Genomic DNA, 19,560 nt, shown 5'->3' with positions numbered 1-19,560 from the left:
ACTCATTAAATGGTGCAGTGTATTTGACTTTGGCAGACTGCCAGACCCTTTCCCAACCCAGCAGGTGGGGAGTCAGGAGTGCATAAAGTACCATCCTCCATACCACACTGCTGGCATTGCAAAGCTGTTTGGCTTCTGCTGCCATTGCCGTCTGTCTTGCCAGGATGGACCTGTTACCAAAAAAGGAAACAACCTTCACAGCTTATCTTTCTCCTCACATGGCGTAGGAATGAGTGACAGATTATTACACTGTTCCTGCTCAGTTTCTTGTCTTAAGCAGCCAAAAGATATCCTTCTCCCTCAGAAAAGAGGTTCAATATTATTTTTTGTCTAAAGTTTAGATTTAATGCAAACATCTCTTTAATCTGTTCATTTCCAAATGCAATCCAAACAGCTGTAAAAGGACTACTGCTACTACTTAACGACTGCCTCTAAGAGTTTACAAATACTCACAAACGTATTTAAACATGGGTGTTTTCAGTATTGACAGAGAGAAAACCATTAGAGGGAAGTTAGTGGTTTGAATATCTGTTTATTTAGTACACACAAGAAAGTTACCACTGCAGTTTCAAAAGTGGAAAACATGGCAACTTTTCTTTTTCTGTGGTAATGGAGAAATAACAGATGACAAAGTACTACAACCAGGCATTTTATTTGTTATTTTACTCAGACACATACACACACACACAAGCATACATACATCCTCTCCAAGAATTAAGTTAAAGGTTTTAAAAATATAATAAAAAAGTCAATTAAAAAAAATATCAAAACTTTTTGCATTAGAAAGATTGTTTCAATTTTCTGGCAGAAGATTAACGTAACTGAAGCTATTCTTGTTCTTAGCTGAAATGCTGCTTATGTTGAGAGGAAGAAAGGTACACTACCAGTATTCTCATTTGCCATGAACATGGGGTTTGTTTTGGAAAAAAACCCCTTATTCTGCACAGGTATGAAAGCTTTCATACATACATGTTATCGTCCTCAATGAATGTACTATTTGCTGACAAGCTCATTTGCTGACATGAGATTTATTGTCTATGTTCTATTACAGATCTTTCAAAAGAAATAATACAGTCAACTTGCTTTTCCATATCCAGTGTTTTACTGGGATTAAACACAAATGGGAGTTAAATTTTCCTTTAGGTATCATGCTGGTAGTTTCACAGTTAACATAAAACAGAGCCTTACTCCAGCTAATCATGGTTATACTCCTAGTTCACAGTGCTGAAGTAATAAAGAGTTACCCAGTGTATACCTGTCAATCATCATCCAGATGAATTAAAAAGAAATGGTCCTAGAGATGAGCTTTTTTAGGTCAGGTAGAAAGTATATGTTAAGGCTTCTGCAGTACACTATAGCTAACCAGTACTCAACTAAGCACATTAAATCTGTGATAAAGTATCTATGCATCAGCAACTTACATCTTAAAAAAATACGGTTCAAGTTTTTTGATTGTACACATATATGCTGACTGCTGAATACTATTAACATCTTAAGCTGGGAACAACTAAATATTCAACTTAATCTTCAGATTTTTAAAAGTTTCAGCTCTGTGGCTGAAGACTTCTTTCCAGGTAAGCACATTTCTTCTGCAAAAAGGGTCCAAAGACAGCTTGATGACACAGGTAACCTGTGTATCTCCTGCAACCAAAGAGGCAGTGAACCTAACGAGACAGTCACTCACCATCCTTCCCAACAGCTGTAAGAGAACCATGAAGTTGCTCCACAGAAACAAGGTAGTGGTAATCAAGCAGTAAAAGGAGTGTATGCCACTCCTAAGTAGGGTATTAAATAACAGCATGAGGTGCCTCCTCTGCTTCCTCCATGGCACCTGCTAGCATTCTTTCATTTGTAGGCACAATGAAAGTCATGAAAAACTGGTGTTCTCACAGACAGAAAATACAGCATTTATTTGACAGAGTAAATCAACCAAATCACACAGCACCAAGCAACCCTTGTTATGCTTATACCTTTGGTATTCGTTTTAAATGAGAAAAATTAACAAGTAAAAATAAGTCTCTGTTCCTTTTCAACAAGAAAGTTTAATTTTGATGTTTTGTTGCTGAAGATTAAGCAGGAGTGTTAATAAGAATTTATGCAATGAATTGAGCACAAAGATCGTACAACACATTTGCAAGCACCTGAATGTCTACTGTTACAGGAGACAGATTACTAAAAAATCCAGGGTTTAGCCAGTTTTTAGTTAAAAGATAAAGAGGTAGAGCAACACAGCCAGTGACCAATGAGCATGTGTAAAAGTCTATCCTGAAACACTTCTGTTTCAACTTGTTGAAAAAAAAGTTTGAACTTGTCATTAATTGGTTGCTGTTATAGCCAATCCTCATGCTACAAGAATCAGCGATTTCTTCTAATAAATTTATAAAAGTCTCTAGTAATATAGGGAAATGTAAAAGCTGCTAAAGGAGACAGACACAGGATTTTTGGAATTATAAAACATCCTGTGTCTTTTTAATCACTTGTTTTCTATTGCAGAAAGGATAGAGAATAAATGTTTCTAAGTATTCACCTATCTGATCATAAAACTTCTATAAAAATCACTTTTTCCCTCTTATGCCAATACTAAAAAAATGCTTATACCAGTTAAGCATAACGATGACAGGTTTTGCTGCTACATGAGATTTACTGATGCCCTGTATTCTATGAGATACTCTGGATAAATTTGCTGCTTCTCAAAGATGACAAAGATAGAAGGGTTTAAAGAGTCATTCACGCAACTGTCGTAGAAGCTTTGGCTGTCCTTCATGGGAGGCCGAACATAATCAGAACTACCACGAGTGAACTCCCCCACCAGCACTCGTGCCAGAAACATGGTCTTGTATGAGTCTGTCCCACAGTACTTGTCAGAATAAGATGCATCCCTTGCAAAATAGCTTCCTGCAGAAGAGATACCAAGACAGAGTTGGTAAGTCACCAAAATTGTAGGGAAGAAAGTGATAACAGTGTGAAAGTGAATTAATAGACAAATCCATTAAGCAGCTCAGGAACAGCCTTTCCAAAGCCTTCACTTGTTTTGTATTTCCCTCTTAGTGAAAATGATCACTGTGCATTACCTACAGTTTTTATTTTTCACAGCACACATATTTAAAAGCCATCCAAGTAATGTTTTAAATGTCATCATATTCCTGTAGATTTCCTCCTGACCCTAGATGTCCACCTTCCCCAATCCCACCCAACTTCATCTCCTGAGAGAGGCTATTAACAGTCATCAGAATATTTCTGAGACTTACAAAGTATTCAATCAGAAAGATGGGCTAGTCATCCTGTCTTGGCTATTGCACTTGGTATGCTGGTAATTTCCTGTACACAGGACAATGTAAAGGAATATAATTTGCTAACAAGGCATTCCATAACCAGAATGTCATTTAGATTCCTGGGGAATTAAAAAAAAAAAAAAAGAAGCCATGTTGCATTTCTATAGGAGTTTGGAAAAACTGAACAGAAGTAATCCTGGAGTCTAGCAGAAACCATCCCTAGATCAGGCCTATCCTAAGTCTGTCTTTTCTTGCAAGGACTGAGTGGAGCATAGAGGCCAAGGCCTTTCACCTATGCCTTAGCTCCAAATGACCATTGCCAAAGTCAGCTATGTTGCCCACATCATCACAGAGAGAAGCCCTAGACTTTTTAACTTTACACCTCTGCAGTAAATATTAAGAATTTTTAAGCAAGTCTAAGATTAATGAAAGAGCTGAAAAACAACCTTTGCCGTAGACTGTCCCATTAAGGCCACAGATTCTCCAGTCGAAGTTTTGCTGACAGATGGCATCAATGTATTTTTTATTGGTCCCATGAAATAAAAATCGCTCATCTGCTGCCTTTCCACCATTGCTCTTCTGCATTAGCTCCTTCTGCCTGCAATAAGAAGCAGTGTCTTTGCAGTTCCACAGCAGCCATACCCACAGGTTTCAGCCATGCTCGTTATACAGAAATGCCTCCACATATTTAACATTAAAAATGTGGTTTTTTTCATTCACTGCCTGTGGGGAGGAGGAATCTTAGCAGTAGTTTTTTTCCAAAACATGGAGTTAAGGCTTTCCCTCCATGAGTTTTGCATTTAATTTTGGAGGCTGTTTCAGTTTTGACCAGCTGCAAACCAGTGTTTTTGCTAGATGTGACTGATAAGCAGCTCCAAGGCTCCACTGGAAGGCAGCTGTTCTGCACACAGGCCTGGCAGAAGTCAGAACCACTTACTCAGGAGCAAGGATTCCTCCCACATAGCTCATCTGACTAATTCTATGTCTTGAGTGAGTTTTGGTTTTGTTGATACCTCTTTATCTAAATGTTGATATTGACTAGGTATTTCAGTGGGAGAGGGAAACCAGATACATTTCAGGAATGTGTGTGTCTATCTTTAGCACACAGCATACAGCTAACTGCAGAAACAGCAAACTTCATGCATACATACCAGATCAGTATTTTACACATACCATTGATACAGTTCCCAGAGAGATGGGTTCTGAACTCTACAAATTCTTTTAATAGTTGTTTTGGGCATTGTACGTTGAAAGTCCACCTTGACTTTCTTGTATTCTTCAGAAGAACTGTCAAGCTCAATCAACTGTAAAGCAAAGTTTGAAAAGTTACTCTCCTCTTTTACTAAATCATAACAAAGCCATCCTACCTAGTGCACTACTTAGACCTTTTAAGTCTTTTCTGTGAAGCAGAGGTATGAACAGGAGAAACTATCTTGGAAAAAAAGCAGATTAAAGATCTCTGCTCTGTAAAAGTGAGCTCCTATCTAGGGAACATTAACTCCTGGTGTTTATGACACCCAGGTTGCTCTCTCACAGGACATTAAAGGGTCTGCATGCTTTTGTGCAGCCACTCAGCTGCTCTTAATATTTGGGTCAATATATATATGTATGCATATATCAAGCAGTACCTAAATCCACAGCAGAAATGAGCAGATAAATAAAAAAGTAACAGAGAATTTATGCTGCAGAAAAACAAAGACTCTTTTTTTAGATTTTTTAGTTTATACTCCCTACAGTCTAGTTAACACAAACTGCACTGCCTGTTGTGTTTCTAAATAAAGAGAAAAGGCTTTATTTGAACAAACATTTTTAGGGAAGAGTATGGTCACACAAACAAAAATCAGTTCCTTACATGACTATCATGTTTTCCATAGGAACATAAAAAAATGTCAACATTAGCCTTCCCTACTTTTTATTGCAAATTTCTTGAGGATTTGCATTTTGCAAGTTAGCAATTTTCAAGCTTCAGATAAGATCTTTTCTGTGGGTATAATTACTGGAGTTGACAGAGGAGGTGGTGCAAGCAGGCAGGACATAAGAAAAGGCAAACCATCCAGGTATTATCTGGGCTGTGTTACAAAGGTAAACAAGTTCATCCCACTGGAGTTATGGTATGTATTAATAAACGATCCCATCCTGAACAGGCTGTCCAGAATAGTTGTGGAGTCTCTCTGGAGATATTCAAAACCCACCTGGACACAATCCTATGTAACCTGCTCTAGGTGAATCTGCTTTAGCAGGGGAGTTGGACTCGATCTCCAGAGGTCTCCCCTTCCAAGTCCAACCATTCTGTGAACTCTCCTGATATCAATAGTCTCTCCATAGATGCACAAAAGTCTACCTATACACAGCTCAGGGAATGGTTACCCTGAAGTTCAGAGGCATGATTTACTTCTGATGCTTCAGTGCACGTTGGACTTCAAAACTATGTATTTTGGGCACCAATAATAGTCTTGTTAACATGGTAGAAGCTTCAGGTAAATTTGCCAAGGCAAGGGATCAACAGTAGCAGTGAAAGCCAATGTCACCACAGTCATACTGCCACCATTTGTTTAAATTTGAGTTTAGTTTCACCTCTAGGTCTGCCCAGTGTGATATCAGGCTCAAATTTATCAACACCTCTTCATTATATTACATAAGAAACAATAATTTACAAAGGCCAAGAAACACTGAAGTTGTGACGTAACAAACCTTACATGACAAAATTGATAGAAAGAAAAAACCAAAAAGCTTCAAACCTTGAATCCCAGTTCAGGCAGAGCAGATTTGTCCCAGTGAGCTGGAATGCCCTTAAACTCTTCTGTATGTTTAATGCCCCTGTAGATTATAAAACATTACAAATAGGCAGTTAATATAAACCAAAACACTATATTTTATGTACATATGATACTAAACACTTTTGTCAAGCTTAGCATAGGCAACTGAACATATTCAAAAATATTTCAAAACTGTCATTTCAGTTCAACACATGAAAATATTTGTTCCAAATCATCATGTCAAGACTTATGGCAGGAAGAAAGATGCCAAGCAAGTTAAAAAAAAAAAAAGATATACACTGAACTAAACATGTAATGATTTCTCTTAGATGCAGAGTTGAATACATAAAAGCTCTGCTACACTGGAGTAGATAAATACAAATGCATCCAGTATCACACCAGTAAAAGCCCTCCCTGCTACTTCCACCCCAATTTTAATTAGTGTGTTTAGCTGCTCTTTTTGGTGGTGTTTAAGCAAGCACTGTGTGCTGCAAGGGAATTGGCTGTTACATGCAATTATATCACCTTGCAAACTCCCACCTTTTGCTCCACCTTAACAACTAGTACTTTCCTCTCAGATTGTCTGGTTGCTCTCAAAAGAATTATTTGTAAACTTGTACTTAGCTTTGAAAATTATTCATCTCACAAAGAGCTAATAAGCATAAACATTATTGCATCCATCTGTATTAGCTGTTCTAGTCAGCAGCTCCCTAAAATATTGCTATATGTTGAATTATTTCCTATGTTTCCACACTTTCTATGCCAAGCCCAAACTTTCTTCACCCCTAAGGTTTCTGAGTTGCTTGAAAACTGTTGGCCAGGCTGCAATACTATCCTGGCAAGACTTTGTTGTAGGAAAGGTATGTCCCTTTCCCTCTCAATGCCTTTCACAATTGCCTTAACAGATACTTCTTCACCTTATTTACACCCATGGAAGATGCTGCATTCACAATGCACTAAATCCATCACTTCAGAATAAGCAGCTGCAGTTTACCTGGCTCTTGTGTTTTCTACCTCTGCCTGAGAGACAAATTTAGGTCTTCTGCAAATCTTTCTCTCTGTTGAGAAGCGAAGGTTTTTCTGAATCATGGCTGGGAAAACAAACAAAACCCCCTGAACAATCACAAAGATGTTTTAGAAAGCTTTCACACTCCAGCAACATTTGTCACTAAGTTGTTTTGTCAAAAACATTGACAAAAAAGGCACTGAGCATTTTTTTTTCTACTCTTGCTCTTAACTTTGCAGAAAATGACGAGACATTGGTAGCTATATTCCCTTTATTTTTCCATCAGCCACACTTAATCAAAAAGGATAATTTTAAAATAAGTATTTACTTTTTCTCCATGGATTGCATCCCTCCTTCTCAATATGCAGTCAAGATACTGGTTCCCTACATTTAGTCATAGATTTCAAATCCTATAAACAGAACTTAAGACCTATCACAGGCCATTAATTTTTATTGACCACCAACAGAAACAAGTCACAGTAACCTGACTTTTAGAGGCATTCCTTCTGGATCTTGGAACCTCTGCAGCTATTGCAACATCATACTAACAATTAAGAGTCAGTAGCAGCCAGGACAATGAGGCCTCATCTTCAGAGATACACAGGAAAACAAACAAAAAAACCCTCTTGGCACCAACAAGCCTAGAAGCTAAGTTTTGGGGAATACCTACACAGCATATATTTGCCTAAGTCACTAAAAAAGCCCAAACCTCAGAAAAGGGATTGATTTACTACTCAATTTTCCCTTCTAAGCCAGACAAGTTTCACCAGCATTGCTTCTGACTGAATTGCAAACAGGAAATCACATGCCCTTTTCTGGTTTTCTGTGTTTTGTTGAGGTTTTCGGGGGAGTTTTTGTTTGTTTACTTTGGGTTTGTTTTGTTTGTTTGTTTGTTTGTGGTTTTGGGGGGGTTGGTTGTTTTTTTTTCAGGCAGAATTAGACAGTAATGGAGAGTTGGATCAAAGACAACTACACCAAAATGACAGTCTAGGCAGGCTGATTCCCATCACTGTTTTCCATAATTTTGAAAAGGTTATCAGGAAAGGCAACAGCTCAGAGAAGACAGTGCCATTACAAATGGCTTATGTGTCCTGAACTCTTGGGAAACACATCTTTCTACTTTGACATGGTCAAGGTATTTCCTCAGTCTTTCTAGGCAGGATGAAAATATCTGCATAATCTTGCAATGCTAAGGATTGTCTGGACCCTATACCTTGCCCAAGTATTCTTTTCTTCTGCAAACCAGTGATTAAAGCAGACCAGAAGCTGGCTTGGTCAACTCTTCTAGAAGTTCCTCACCATCTGCGTTAGTCCCAGCATCAGTGAAAATGTCACACCTGGACCTTCTGACAGACATTCCGAAACCTAGCACAGGAGACTTCTCAAAAATAACAGATCTGAAGGAATAGGAATGCCACTTTGCCTATGTGAACAGCTCTTATCCTGAGAAATTTGACAGAAGCTCTAATTGTTGCAATTCAAAGTCCAAATTTCTCTCTTCTATCTCCTGTAATGAAGTAGTTTAAAACCTCAAGAGACCTTGGAGGGAGGGGAAAAACCAAAGAACAAAAAAAATGGAACCTACTTTCAAAATTTAGTTCATATTCATGCCTTCCAGCTTTGAAGTTCAGCTTTGGAGAACCTTTGGCTATGTAAGCTTTCTCCAGGTCATCACTGGAGACCGTAGCAGCTACATGAAGATCGTCCTGTCAGGTCAAAAATAGAGAAGAAAAGTTTCTCCTGGTCTGTTATACGCAATCAAGTTTAAAACTCAACAACTCTGATATCTATAGTAGCTGCAGTATGTATCAGCTTTTGGGAATTATAGCAGCTATCAGACAGAAGCCAATGTATTAAACATTGGCTGTGAGCACTACTGCTGAGATTGTTCTATGGTTTAACCCCAGCCAGAAACTCAGTACCAAACTCAGTACCATGCAGCTGCTGGCTCACTACCACCCCCCAACACCCTGCTGGGATAAGGAGGAAAATGGAAAAGTGGATTAAGAACAGTTTAGTAATTGAAATACAGTAAAATATAATAATAGGAGTCATAATAATAAAAATAATTGTAATATTTGTAAAGGAAAGAAAAAAGAGAGAGAAAGGAATAAAGCCCAAGACAGACAAGTGATGCACAATTGCTGACCACCTGCTGACCAATGCCCATCCTGTCCCTGGGGAGTGATCAGCCTCTCCCAGATAACTCCCCACAGTTTTTATACTGAGTGTGATGTTCTAATGGTATGGAATATCCCTTTGGCCTGTTTGGGTCAGCTGTACTGGCTGTGCTCCCTCCCAGCTTCTTGCACATCTCCTCAGTGGCAGAGCATGGGAAGCTGAGAAATCCTTGATTTAGAGTGAGCACTACTTAGCAACAACTAAAACATCAGTGTTTGATCAACGTTATTCTCCAAAAATCCAAAACACTGTGCCAGCTACTAGGGAGTGAATCAACTCTATCCCAGCTGAAACCAGGACAGACCACACATTCACCAACTAGACCAACAAAGAGGCAGAGTACAAATCAGAGAAGGAAATTTTAGTCAGGAGCAAAAAAAGAATGTATTGACGTGATCCTATCCGATGTGACTCACTGAGTAATTATCTGTTGATAGTACTTATGACTCATCAGTGATCACTCCCCTACCTGAACCCATCATATTCCCAGGGAAAAGATCCCATTAGGCCTTTAAAGTCCATCTGTCAGTATCAGTGAGAGGAAGAGGGTGACAAAAGAGGGAAAGGATATAAACACACTGTACTTTTCAGAAGTTCTGCATTTTTAACAAAGAGTTGAGAGTCTCCCCATTCCTCCACACTTACTTTTTTCCCATACTCCTGCCACATGCCATATTCATCTTTCCAGTACCAGATCCATTCTGTTGTAAGAATGAAGTGAGGGGGTTTGGTCACAGAGGAGGCTGTAGAAAGACGCCTAACCTTTGCAAAACCACAGCACATACTGATAAAACAGATACATGCCATGACAGAGCCACTTTCAGCAACACCATTATTAAATCTATTAAAAAAAAAAAAAAGGAGAAAAAAAAATCAGAACTGTTTGTGAAGCTTTATTCAGAGGTTCAGAAGCCCACCACAAATTTGTGAATTAAGGCAACATCACCAGAAAGCAGAACGCAAACCTCCACTTTCCACAAAAATCCCAGCTCTGTCTTGTGTTGGTACATATTTTGCGTTACAGTATTACATCTCACATTGGTTCCATGGGCAGTAACCATTACCCACTTGTAAATTAGTGAGTTACATCGGATGAACAGAAACAGTGGAAAACATGCATTGCCTTCTTCTTGCTAACCAACCATATTCTACACAGAACACTGTCATAACTTAAGTAGTGCTTCAAAGAGCCTCTAACATAAGAGGGATAGGTAAATTTTCCAGCATGAGATGTGGCATATTGGTATGAGCCCCTTTCAATATCCTCTTTGTGGGATATAACCAGTTCCAAGATCTTAAAATGTATTTTCATATTCCTACTGTGCTCTGCACCCAAGAGTATCTCTCTCTGTCTCTCTCTCTCTCCCCAGGTACACATGGTTTTCTGCCAGTTCAACAATACAGACTTGCAGGAAAAGTGGGAAGGAGGGCAAATCTCATGCAAAGTGAGGTCAGCAGGAGAATACCAAATAAAGCTACTTATGTAATGACTGCAACAGAACTGTCAAAATTTATAGCCACTAAGGGTCTGGTACAATATAGCAAACTCAAAACATTATTAAACTTTAAAAGAGTTTATACCTGGTCTTATTTGGGTCACAATATGCTTTTTCTATTTCTTCCATATTCTTCAAGTCCTTCCAGGTATTGCCATCAGAGATCTGCCATCTATATGGCAAGTGAAAATGAGTTCTGATACACTTTTCTGAAAAAGTTTTTTTAAAAAGAAGTATTATTTTTACAGACTATGAGAAAACTCCAACATTTCAAGGCTGTACACTTAGCTGGTAAAACCATAAAAAGCATAGTCAAGGAAAGTGTTTACCTATGGAATCATTACAAGCAGTAGTTCAGAATTTTTCAGCGCAAGCAAACTATATTTAATTTCTGGGCTTAGGCAGAAGTTCAGTTTCTGTACCTACTAGATTCTCTTTGCCCATTAAAATTGCACAGACCATTCAGTCTTCTCAGTTTCAGAGACAAAAATGAATCGAGATCACAAGCTCATGCAGGGCTATTATTTCAGATATAGAATAACACTGTAGACTCAAACATCTATGCTTAACCACTACTTCACAAAGTGATATTACTAAGGAAAAAACAAAAACACAACAGTGCTTAGTTTTAGGATAAGAGAACTGTGTGGTTTAATTCCAGATGGTAACAAAGCATGACACAGCCACTCCCATTTTCCCTGGTGGGATGGGAAGGAGAACAGGAAAAAGGTAAAACCCATGTGTTGAGATCAGAACATTTTAATAACCGAAATAAAGTAAAATACAATAACAACAACAATTATATATATAAATAAAAGTGGGATAACAACAAGCAAGAGAGGAATAAAGCCCAAGACAGACGAGCAATGCACACGACACTTGCTCACCACCCACTGACTGATGACCAGCCCATCCTCAAGCAGTGATCAGCTCCTCCCCACAGTTTATATGATGTTCTAATGGTTCTATGCCCCTTTGGCAAGCTCAAGCCAGCTGTCCTGGCCATGCTCCTTCCCCTGTTTCCTGTGTACCTTCTCGTTTGCAAAGCATGGGAAGCTGAAAAGTTCTTGACTTTGGGTAAACATTACTTAGCAACAATTAAAACATCAATGTGTTATCAATGTTATTCTCACATAGAGGTATAGAGCTATATACCTTAAAACTTAAAACTATGTAACAAAATCATGTAGTTTAACCTGTATAGCTTATCATTAAAGGTCAGGCAGTCTCAGCAGAAAGGAATTTCTTAAGAGACAGAGAGTATCTTTATTTTGAAGCAAAGCTGATAAAGCTGATGAACTAGACATAACTGTCCTCATGGTTGTACAAAACTGTACAAAGTGCACAGCCACTGATTTCAAGGGCATGAAAATGTGCTTAAGTAAGAGTTCAAGAAAAGGACAACGTGAGGTGGACTATGGAACAAACAAGAATGACCCCTCCAAAGGACCACCGACTCAAAATGGGAGGCATGTCCCAGAGAGGAACAATTCTGGGAAAGGAGTGGAACAGTATTAGGTAACGTTTTGAATTGTTAATTAGGTAACTAAATTAAAGCAAGAGGCTTTTATGCATCCAATGTCATAAATAAAGGACTGCTGCCTGCTGTATCATCACCATTGGTCTACCCTGGCCTCCAATCGGGAGGCCTGGAGACACACCATCTATAACGCTGCTGCTGCTTTTGAGAACACACGCAGGATCACTCTCGAGGAGAAAAGACAACGCAGAAAGAATCGCGTCTTGTCTGTATCACCTGGGGAGTCTTTCTGCTGTGCCTTCTGCAACCGGACTTGTCTATCTCGCATTGGCCTTTTTAGCCATCAGCGCGCTTGTAGCAAGCGTGGGTAGAGCCCTTTCAAATCTTCGTTCGCGAAGCCTAGCCATGATGATGCCTGCTGAAAATCCCAAATTGAGTCTTAGGGGTTTTCTTCTAAGACCTGATTTATGGCATCACTCATACTAAATCCAAAACACAGCACTGTATCAGCTACTAAGAAGAAAATTAACTCTATCCCAGCTGAAACCAGGGGAGTATCCATCACTTATTCCATACTATTTACATCATGCCTGGGTCCCACACTTTCCAATGTAATCCAGTTAATCACCATCACCTTTCCCCTCTTTTGATATATATGCAGATATCATTCCCTTAGTCTCCAAGTCCACTGCCCTTCAAGAAGTCTCCAAGGGTCCAGGCCTCAGCAGGAACAAGAGCAGTGGTAGCAGTGACCGAGGTATCACAAGTGTTACGTGGAGTTCAAAGAGTCAGTATGTAGTCACTTGTCAGCAGGAGCGAAGGTGACATCACCAGTACAGGTATGTATAAACCCGAGGGCAGTTTTCACAGCAGAAAAGGCAACTTAACTACAGGGAAAGTGAAAGAGGCTGCACCACACAGGTCATGTGAGAAAGTGGGCAGTACTTCAGGGAGCTAAAGAACACTAAGAAGGAAACGGATGACAGAAGGACAACAAGAAAGCTGGCACAGCAGCCTTCTTCCTGGACAAGCTGGAACGTTTTGAAAGGGAGAGAGCTGAAACAGAAGAGAGGAGCACTAGAAGAAACAAGGGAGTATCTGTTGTATCTTTCCTATTTAGAAATGTGACTCCTATCATTCAGCAAGTACCTTAGGTAAACACAGGTGGAGTAGCCAATCTTCAAGCATAGGTAGATATTATACATTCCAGAGGAAAATAAAATGGCTCCTTTGTTTGGTATATCGGATAGGTCAAACACTTGCCTACCAGCACTCAAGATTGCAGTGAGATTTAACTAAAGATAAGCATAAGCTCTAAAGTTTCCTGTGAAAGATGTCGATCACCTCTTTATGAGAAAGGGAAAATACAGTGGGCTTGATACAGTCTATACTGATACTTGATACAACCTACCTTTAAAGACACAACTTTTGTACAGATGATATAAACAGATCTGTTCTGATTCATCATCTTTTGTAGTTGCAGACTCTCCTCTAGAGCTGTGTTTCTCTAGAGGGGGAAAAAGACTTATTAATATACTTTGTATAAAAGCCTTCTTAAAAGTGCTGCTATCAGTAGGGAAGACACCTAAAGCCAGTGTTTGTAACAACAGAACTGCATTTAGCTTCAGAGAGACATTGTAGCCTTTGATAATCTTGTATACTCAAAAGTTCCATCACTGTATCCATTCTTTCTGAACGAGACTTTCCTGTAACTCCTAAATTCTTCAGATACAGTTTTTAATTATCACTGCAAAACAAGAATAGAATCCAATGCCTTTACACTTCCAGATGGACTTGAGTTAACCGTGCATTCCACACAGCTGATCCCACTGGCAGCTATAAAATATGAAGCTTCAAAATTTGATATGTGTGTAAAATAAATCACTGGAGGCAGAATAGTGGAGATGAACATACACACTTGGATTTTCCATTCTGTTATCCTTTTTTTTTTTCCTGCTAAATTATACTTAACTTAGAATTCTAAGGAACTTCAAAAGGAAAGAGTAAACAAAATATTACATCTCTAAGAAGTAACTAGGATAGTGCTGTCTCTGAATTCTTGTGATAGACAATTGCTACATTAATGAAAAAAAATGGAATAGTTATAATCAGACACAACGCTCCTATTCTTAAAGTTCTCTACCTTTATGTTTTTTACAAAAAAACACCCCAAACTATAGACCTCCCTATTTCCAGCTCCTGTTACGCTCCCAAGTCTTGAAATTCACATCACTTGTCAAGACACAAATTTCTGTCAGTGAGATAGGTCCCTCCTAAAACACAAGTCAAAACGTGAATTCGGTTTTCTTAATGACACCTGTGAGAACTATAGTGACCCTTCTTCTGATGCTTTCAAAAGATGGTATCACTTACCTTTGGAGGGTGAAGTCTTGGTCTCTTCTATGTCATGCATATTCCTGTTGCTGTTTCTGATGTCATACATGTTTCTATAGAGAGAAGGTAGTTTCTCAATGTTGTCTAAGCTCATTCCCTGTTTCAGCAGTTTCTCAAAACATTCTGACTTTAATAAGTCATGGGATCGTTTGCAGGTGTTGCCAAATCTGCACTGTCCCCGCAAAAAGTACTGGCAAACGTGCAGTTTGGTGCAGGATGTTTTAAAGGTACAAGATCCATAAGGTCCATCACCTTTGTTATAATGCAAGCAGACCTCGGGTAGAGAAAGAAAGAAAGATTTTAAAGATTAAGATACAATGTGCTCATATAGACTGTTTGAATCCATGATTTTTAAATTTTTGCAACTGTGAGTAGACATTTGCTTTTAAAAGATACATTTCTTCTTGTTTTCCAAATGATTGTTAGTTTTTCCTTTGCCCTGCTAATGTTTAGAAAGATCTTCCAACAGACAACATTCTTACAGACATTCTCAAGCAGCTGGAATTTAGCGCTAAGTCACATAAATGTAGGATAGCAGGTTTTATTGTGTCACCACCTTTTGATTTTCTGGTTTTTGAACACATAATTTTTTTGACCTGTGTTGATAAAGAGGTACTGGATCTGGCTGGGATGGACTTAACATTCTTCACAACAGATCATAGCATGCTACATTTTGGGTTTGTGACCAAAACAGTGTTGACAACACATCCCTTTGGTCTGTTTGGGTTAGCTGTCCTGGCTTATGCTCCCTTTCAGTCTTTTCTGCACCTCCTCTTTGGCAGAGTAAGGAAAACTGAGGAGTCCTTGACTGAAGGTAAGCACTACTCGGTAACGATCAAAACATCAGTGGATTGTCAATCTTATTTTCATATTAAATCCAGAACACTCTGTACCCACTACTAGTAAGAAAATTATCCCAGCTGAAACCAAGAACAGCTAAACACCACACAGCCATTTGCTCACTCCCCCAGGGGATGAGAGAATCAGAAAAAAGATAAACACAGGACATAAATGGAAGGGGAAATAATAATAATAATTATGATAAAAGAATATACAAAACAAGTCATGCACAATGCCATTGCTCACCACTCCCTGACCAGCCAGTCCCCAAGCAGCGTGCCACCATGCCCTGGCCAACTCCCCCCAGGTTTATTGTTCAGAATGATGTCACATAGTATGGAATATCCCTTTGGCCAGTCTGGGTCAGCTGTCCTTGCTATGTCCCTTCACAGCTTCTTGTGTACTCCCAGTCTATGGGCTGGCAGGGCAGTATGAAAAGCTGAAAAGTCCTTGACTTAGAGCAATCACTGCTCAGCAACAACTAAAACATGACTGTGTTTTAACATTTTTCTCATCCTGAATCTAAAACACAGCACTGTATCTATCCCAGCCAAAACTAGGAAATAGTCCAAACTGGCCAAAGGAACATACCATGTCATATAATGTCACAATCTTAAAAAAAAAAAATAATAAAAAAGGGAGGGGACAGGGGAAAAGAGGGGGAGGAGGGGAAAGGGGGAAGAGGTGGGTCTTCCTTACAAGGTGGCCCTTGCTCAGAGACCTGTGGGGCATCGGTCTGCTTAGGTGATGAAGCAGAAGTGTTCCTTTGATACATTTATTTTCTCCCCTCTTTCCTCCACTTGCTAAACTGTCTTTATCTCCATCCACAAGTTTTGTCACTTTTGTTCTTCTTGTTATCTCTCACGTGTTCTGCTTATGACAGGGGACTGAGGAGTAAGTGGGGGACTGTTCCAGGGCTTAGCTGCCAGCCAGCCAGGCTTAACCCACCACAGGTGAGAACAGAGGATGCATATATAAAGTTTTACATTTGCATTAAGCTAACTAAGTTGACACCTAACATCTCCATCTCTATCAAGCCTTTTCCACTTGGTGATGCTCACTGAAACACGAGGCTCAGAAAATATCACAGTAATACTCACCTCTGGTAAGAGGGAAGGGTCATTTTGGAGCAGAAGCTGGCAAAGTTCATCACTCTCTAAAGTCTCAAGCCCATAGTGTTTGAGAACACGGAGATTGTGGTCCGAGTAGAAGTCGTGAGCAAACCTGCATTCTTTCCTACAAGTTAAGGAACCCAACTGCAAAATGAGTGTAACAGACTAGCAGGGTTTTGCTATCCCATGGGCATTACACTAAACAGTTTCAAAACCACACTTTCAAAACCACACCTTCAGAAAAATCCATACTGCTCCTTTATAAAACAATTACGTGATTTGCAAAACAGATTACACAATTACTCAGAGGATAACTACCACGCTACTTCTGATTTCCAGTCACAACAGCGCCTGACAATACTGGCGTTCTTGACCTGCAGCTCGCAACCACGGAAACACCAAGACACGGGAGTAACGCTCCCTTCCCGCTCCAGGAGCACATTCCCCAGCATCCCCCCGCACAAGCTGCGTGCGGGGGCGGGACGGACCTGGCAGGGACCCTGCGGGAGGGAGCGGCGGTGAGCTGGGCAGGGAGGGCTGCGAGACACGCAGCCTGTGAAACCACCGTCCGTGTCTGTCACTTTGGAAACAGGAACTCAAAAAAAAAAAAACAAAACCACCCCAAACCAACACACACACACACACACATACCAAAAAACCCAACCTAATTAAAAAAAAAAAAAGGCAAACCCCAAAAACAAACACACACACAAAAACAAACAACCGAAACCCCTACAAAACAAAAACAACCAACCAACCAAAAACAACAACGACAACAAAAAACCCAAACAAAAACCCAGGAGGAGAAAGGAGCATTTCCGACACGAAAAGGGCTGCACGGCCTGCACCGAAGCCTCCTTCCACTGCAGGGGCACGCCGTGTTTAAGTCCCACTGGCAGCAGTAGCCATGGGGATTAAACCGTGCCCAACCGACCCCGGGCCCCTCGGCACCCCCGGCCATGGAAGCCGCGCCCCCCGCCCCTCACCTCAGCCCGTGGTTGCGGCAGTGCCCCTTGAGGTGGTACTTGCAGAGGTGCAGCTGCCCGCAGTGCCCCGGGCAGCCCGCGCTGTACTTCTGGCACAGCCGCACGGCGCTGGTGGCCACCACCACGGCCACCTCCGCGGCCGCCGCCCCGCCCGCCTGGCCGGGCCGCTGCACCAGCGTGAAGCGCCCCGGGTCCCGCAGCACGGCCGCCAGCTGCTCCGCCGAGGGCGGGCCCGGCAGCCAGCGCTGCAGCTGGGCCGGCTCCAGGCAGCCGCCGAAGCCGCACAGCACCCGCAGCGCCTCGGCCGCCAGCGCCATGGTGCCGGACCGCCGCCTTCCCCGACTTCCAGGGAGCTCCGCCCCGGGAGAAGCAACGGAAACGGAAACGAAAGCGAAACCGCCGGCGATGGAACGGGCACCGCCCGAAAGGCTTCGCTACCTCCTCAGCGGGCCCCGGGGGTGGGGTTTGTTTTGGGTGTCGTCAGGCTGGCTGCAGAGACCGCGGGCAGTGGTACTGTGGGAGGGCCCTTCGCATCCCTCCCTTGCCCGGCTCTTAGGATGTGTAGACTTACTCCAATTTCACCAAAACGGGATGGCAGCTGCAAAGTTGTACAGGTCCCGTAGGAGAAAGTGGCACAGGAGAGAAGAGAGACCACAGCCAAGTGTTCTTCACTGCCTTCAGTTACGGGAAGAAGGCTGATGTGTGAATGCAGCCATTGTGAGGCACCAGAAAAACATCTTAGTTAGGGCTGCTGACCTGTGTGGGTTTTCTGGTGATAAATCATGAAGGCCGCTCTCACACTCCTTTCCTTTCAGTATCTAAAATAAAAGCTCGGTCACGGTCATGCATCTGCTGGACATGCAGCTGCTCTGCTTCCAATGCTCACAGAACCACAGTGTCCCTGTGTCTACTTGGACTGCCACTGCACGGCACCAGAATGGGGCCAAACAATGTCCTCACCTTTTAGGAACTCGCAAACTCTTTAGAAGGGTGACCATTTTTTAATTAAGTACCTTTGTCTGGGTCATTTCAACACTGCTGGTGCTGCATCACAGTCACTCAGAGGCATGTTTTAAATGATGGCAAGGCAAGGTAAAATGCCATTGTTTAAGTCCCACTGGCAGCAGTAGGCATGGGGATTCTCTTTGATGGTGATTCTCATGGAACAAAAGTCCTGCTTGCTTCCTTCTTTTGCCAGTCATGTTCTGTTGCCCCTTTCCCCTTGTCTTGTCTTACTTCCTGTTTGTCCCTTGAGATCAGGAAGGGAATGACAAAATGAGAAGCTAAACATGTACATTGAACAGAAGAACAGCTCTGCTAGGTCACTTACAGGTTCATATAGATCTGTAGCCTTCCTCTGACAGGCTATCAACAGATGTCTAGGAGGCAACATGAGAGGCTGTAGTTTTACTGTCCTTCATCTCTGCTTCCCAGTGTCCACTGATAAGCTTTCCTGAAAAAAAAGAAAAGCACTTTCTTGTTCAATTTCTGACTTAATATCTACTGGTCATATACCATTTTGTTATATCTTTTCTAAACTGAAGCATTTTCGTCTATTTTAGTCATTTGTTCTATGGAAGTAGTTCCCTAGCTTGGACTGTCTTTGTCCTCTTTTGTTCCTCATGACAGTCTTTTTTTGAGAGGCAGACCTACAGATAGTCCTCTGTCCAGTGCCCAAAATCCATCCGATTTAATTCGTGCCCAACCTTTTACATCTTAAAGACCTGTCCCAGCATCACTGTGCTGTCCGGGTAACTGTTTTAGCTGGATCTCCCTTTCACCCTTTCTTTCCTCATGCATCTGAAAAAGCCCACACATTTGGCAGAAATACGGCATTTTTATAATAAAACTTGCATGAATGACTACACTACTGTCAACATTATATAGAGAGAAGTACAAAGAAGGAAGAGCAGAACAAGATCAGGGTTGTGGAGGTATTTGCAGGTAGCTTTGTACCACTGTAATTCATTCCAGTGTGTTGGTGTGCATGTCAGAGGGAAGTCACATGGTTGTTCCTGCTTTGCAGTTTTTTGAGGC

At 41.1% G+C, this 19,560-nt stretch overlaps 1 protein-coding gene across 1 annotated transcript; it reads right to left on the bottom strand.

Annotated features, from left to right (window-relative positions):
- Positions 1-512: 512 nt before the first annotated feature.
- LOC126644841 (protein mono-ADP-ribosyltransferase PARP12-like) lies at positions 513-17,856 on the bottom strand. Its single transcript, XM_050324622.1, has 12 exons — positions 17,524-17,856; positions 16,526-16,661; positions 14,565-14,859; positions 13,603-13,698; positions 10,797-10,920; positions 9,861-10,056; positions 8,620-8,740; positions 7,023-7,119; positions 6,011-6,089; positions 4,446-4,576; positions 3,719-3,870; positions 513-2,895 (listed from the first exon to the last, which is right to left on the bottom strand). Exons 1-12 carry the CDS (start codon positions 17,838-17,840, stop codon positions 2,630-2,632), a joined length of 2,010 nt encoding a protein of 669 aa, XP_050180579.1. The 5' UTR covers positions 17,841-17,856; the 3' UTR covers positions 513-2,629.
- Between the last annotated feature and the right edge of the window lie 1,704 nt (positions 17,857-19,560).

Source organism: Myiozetetes cayanensis, unplaced genomic scaffold (genome assembly GCF_022539395.1).
Source record: "Myiozetetes cayanensis isolate MyiCay16 unplaced genomic scaffold, myiCay2020 scf3, whole genome shotgun sequence".
NCBI lineage: Eukaryota > Metazoa > Chordata > Aves > Passeriformes > Tyrannidae > Myiozetetes > Myiozetetes cayanensis.
The sequence above is the reverse complement of the archived record's forward strand: the minus strand, read 5'-3'. Positions and strand labels throughout refer to the sequence as shown.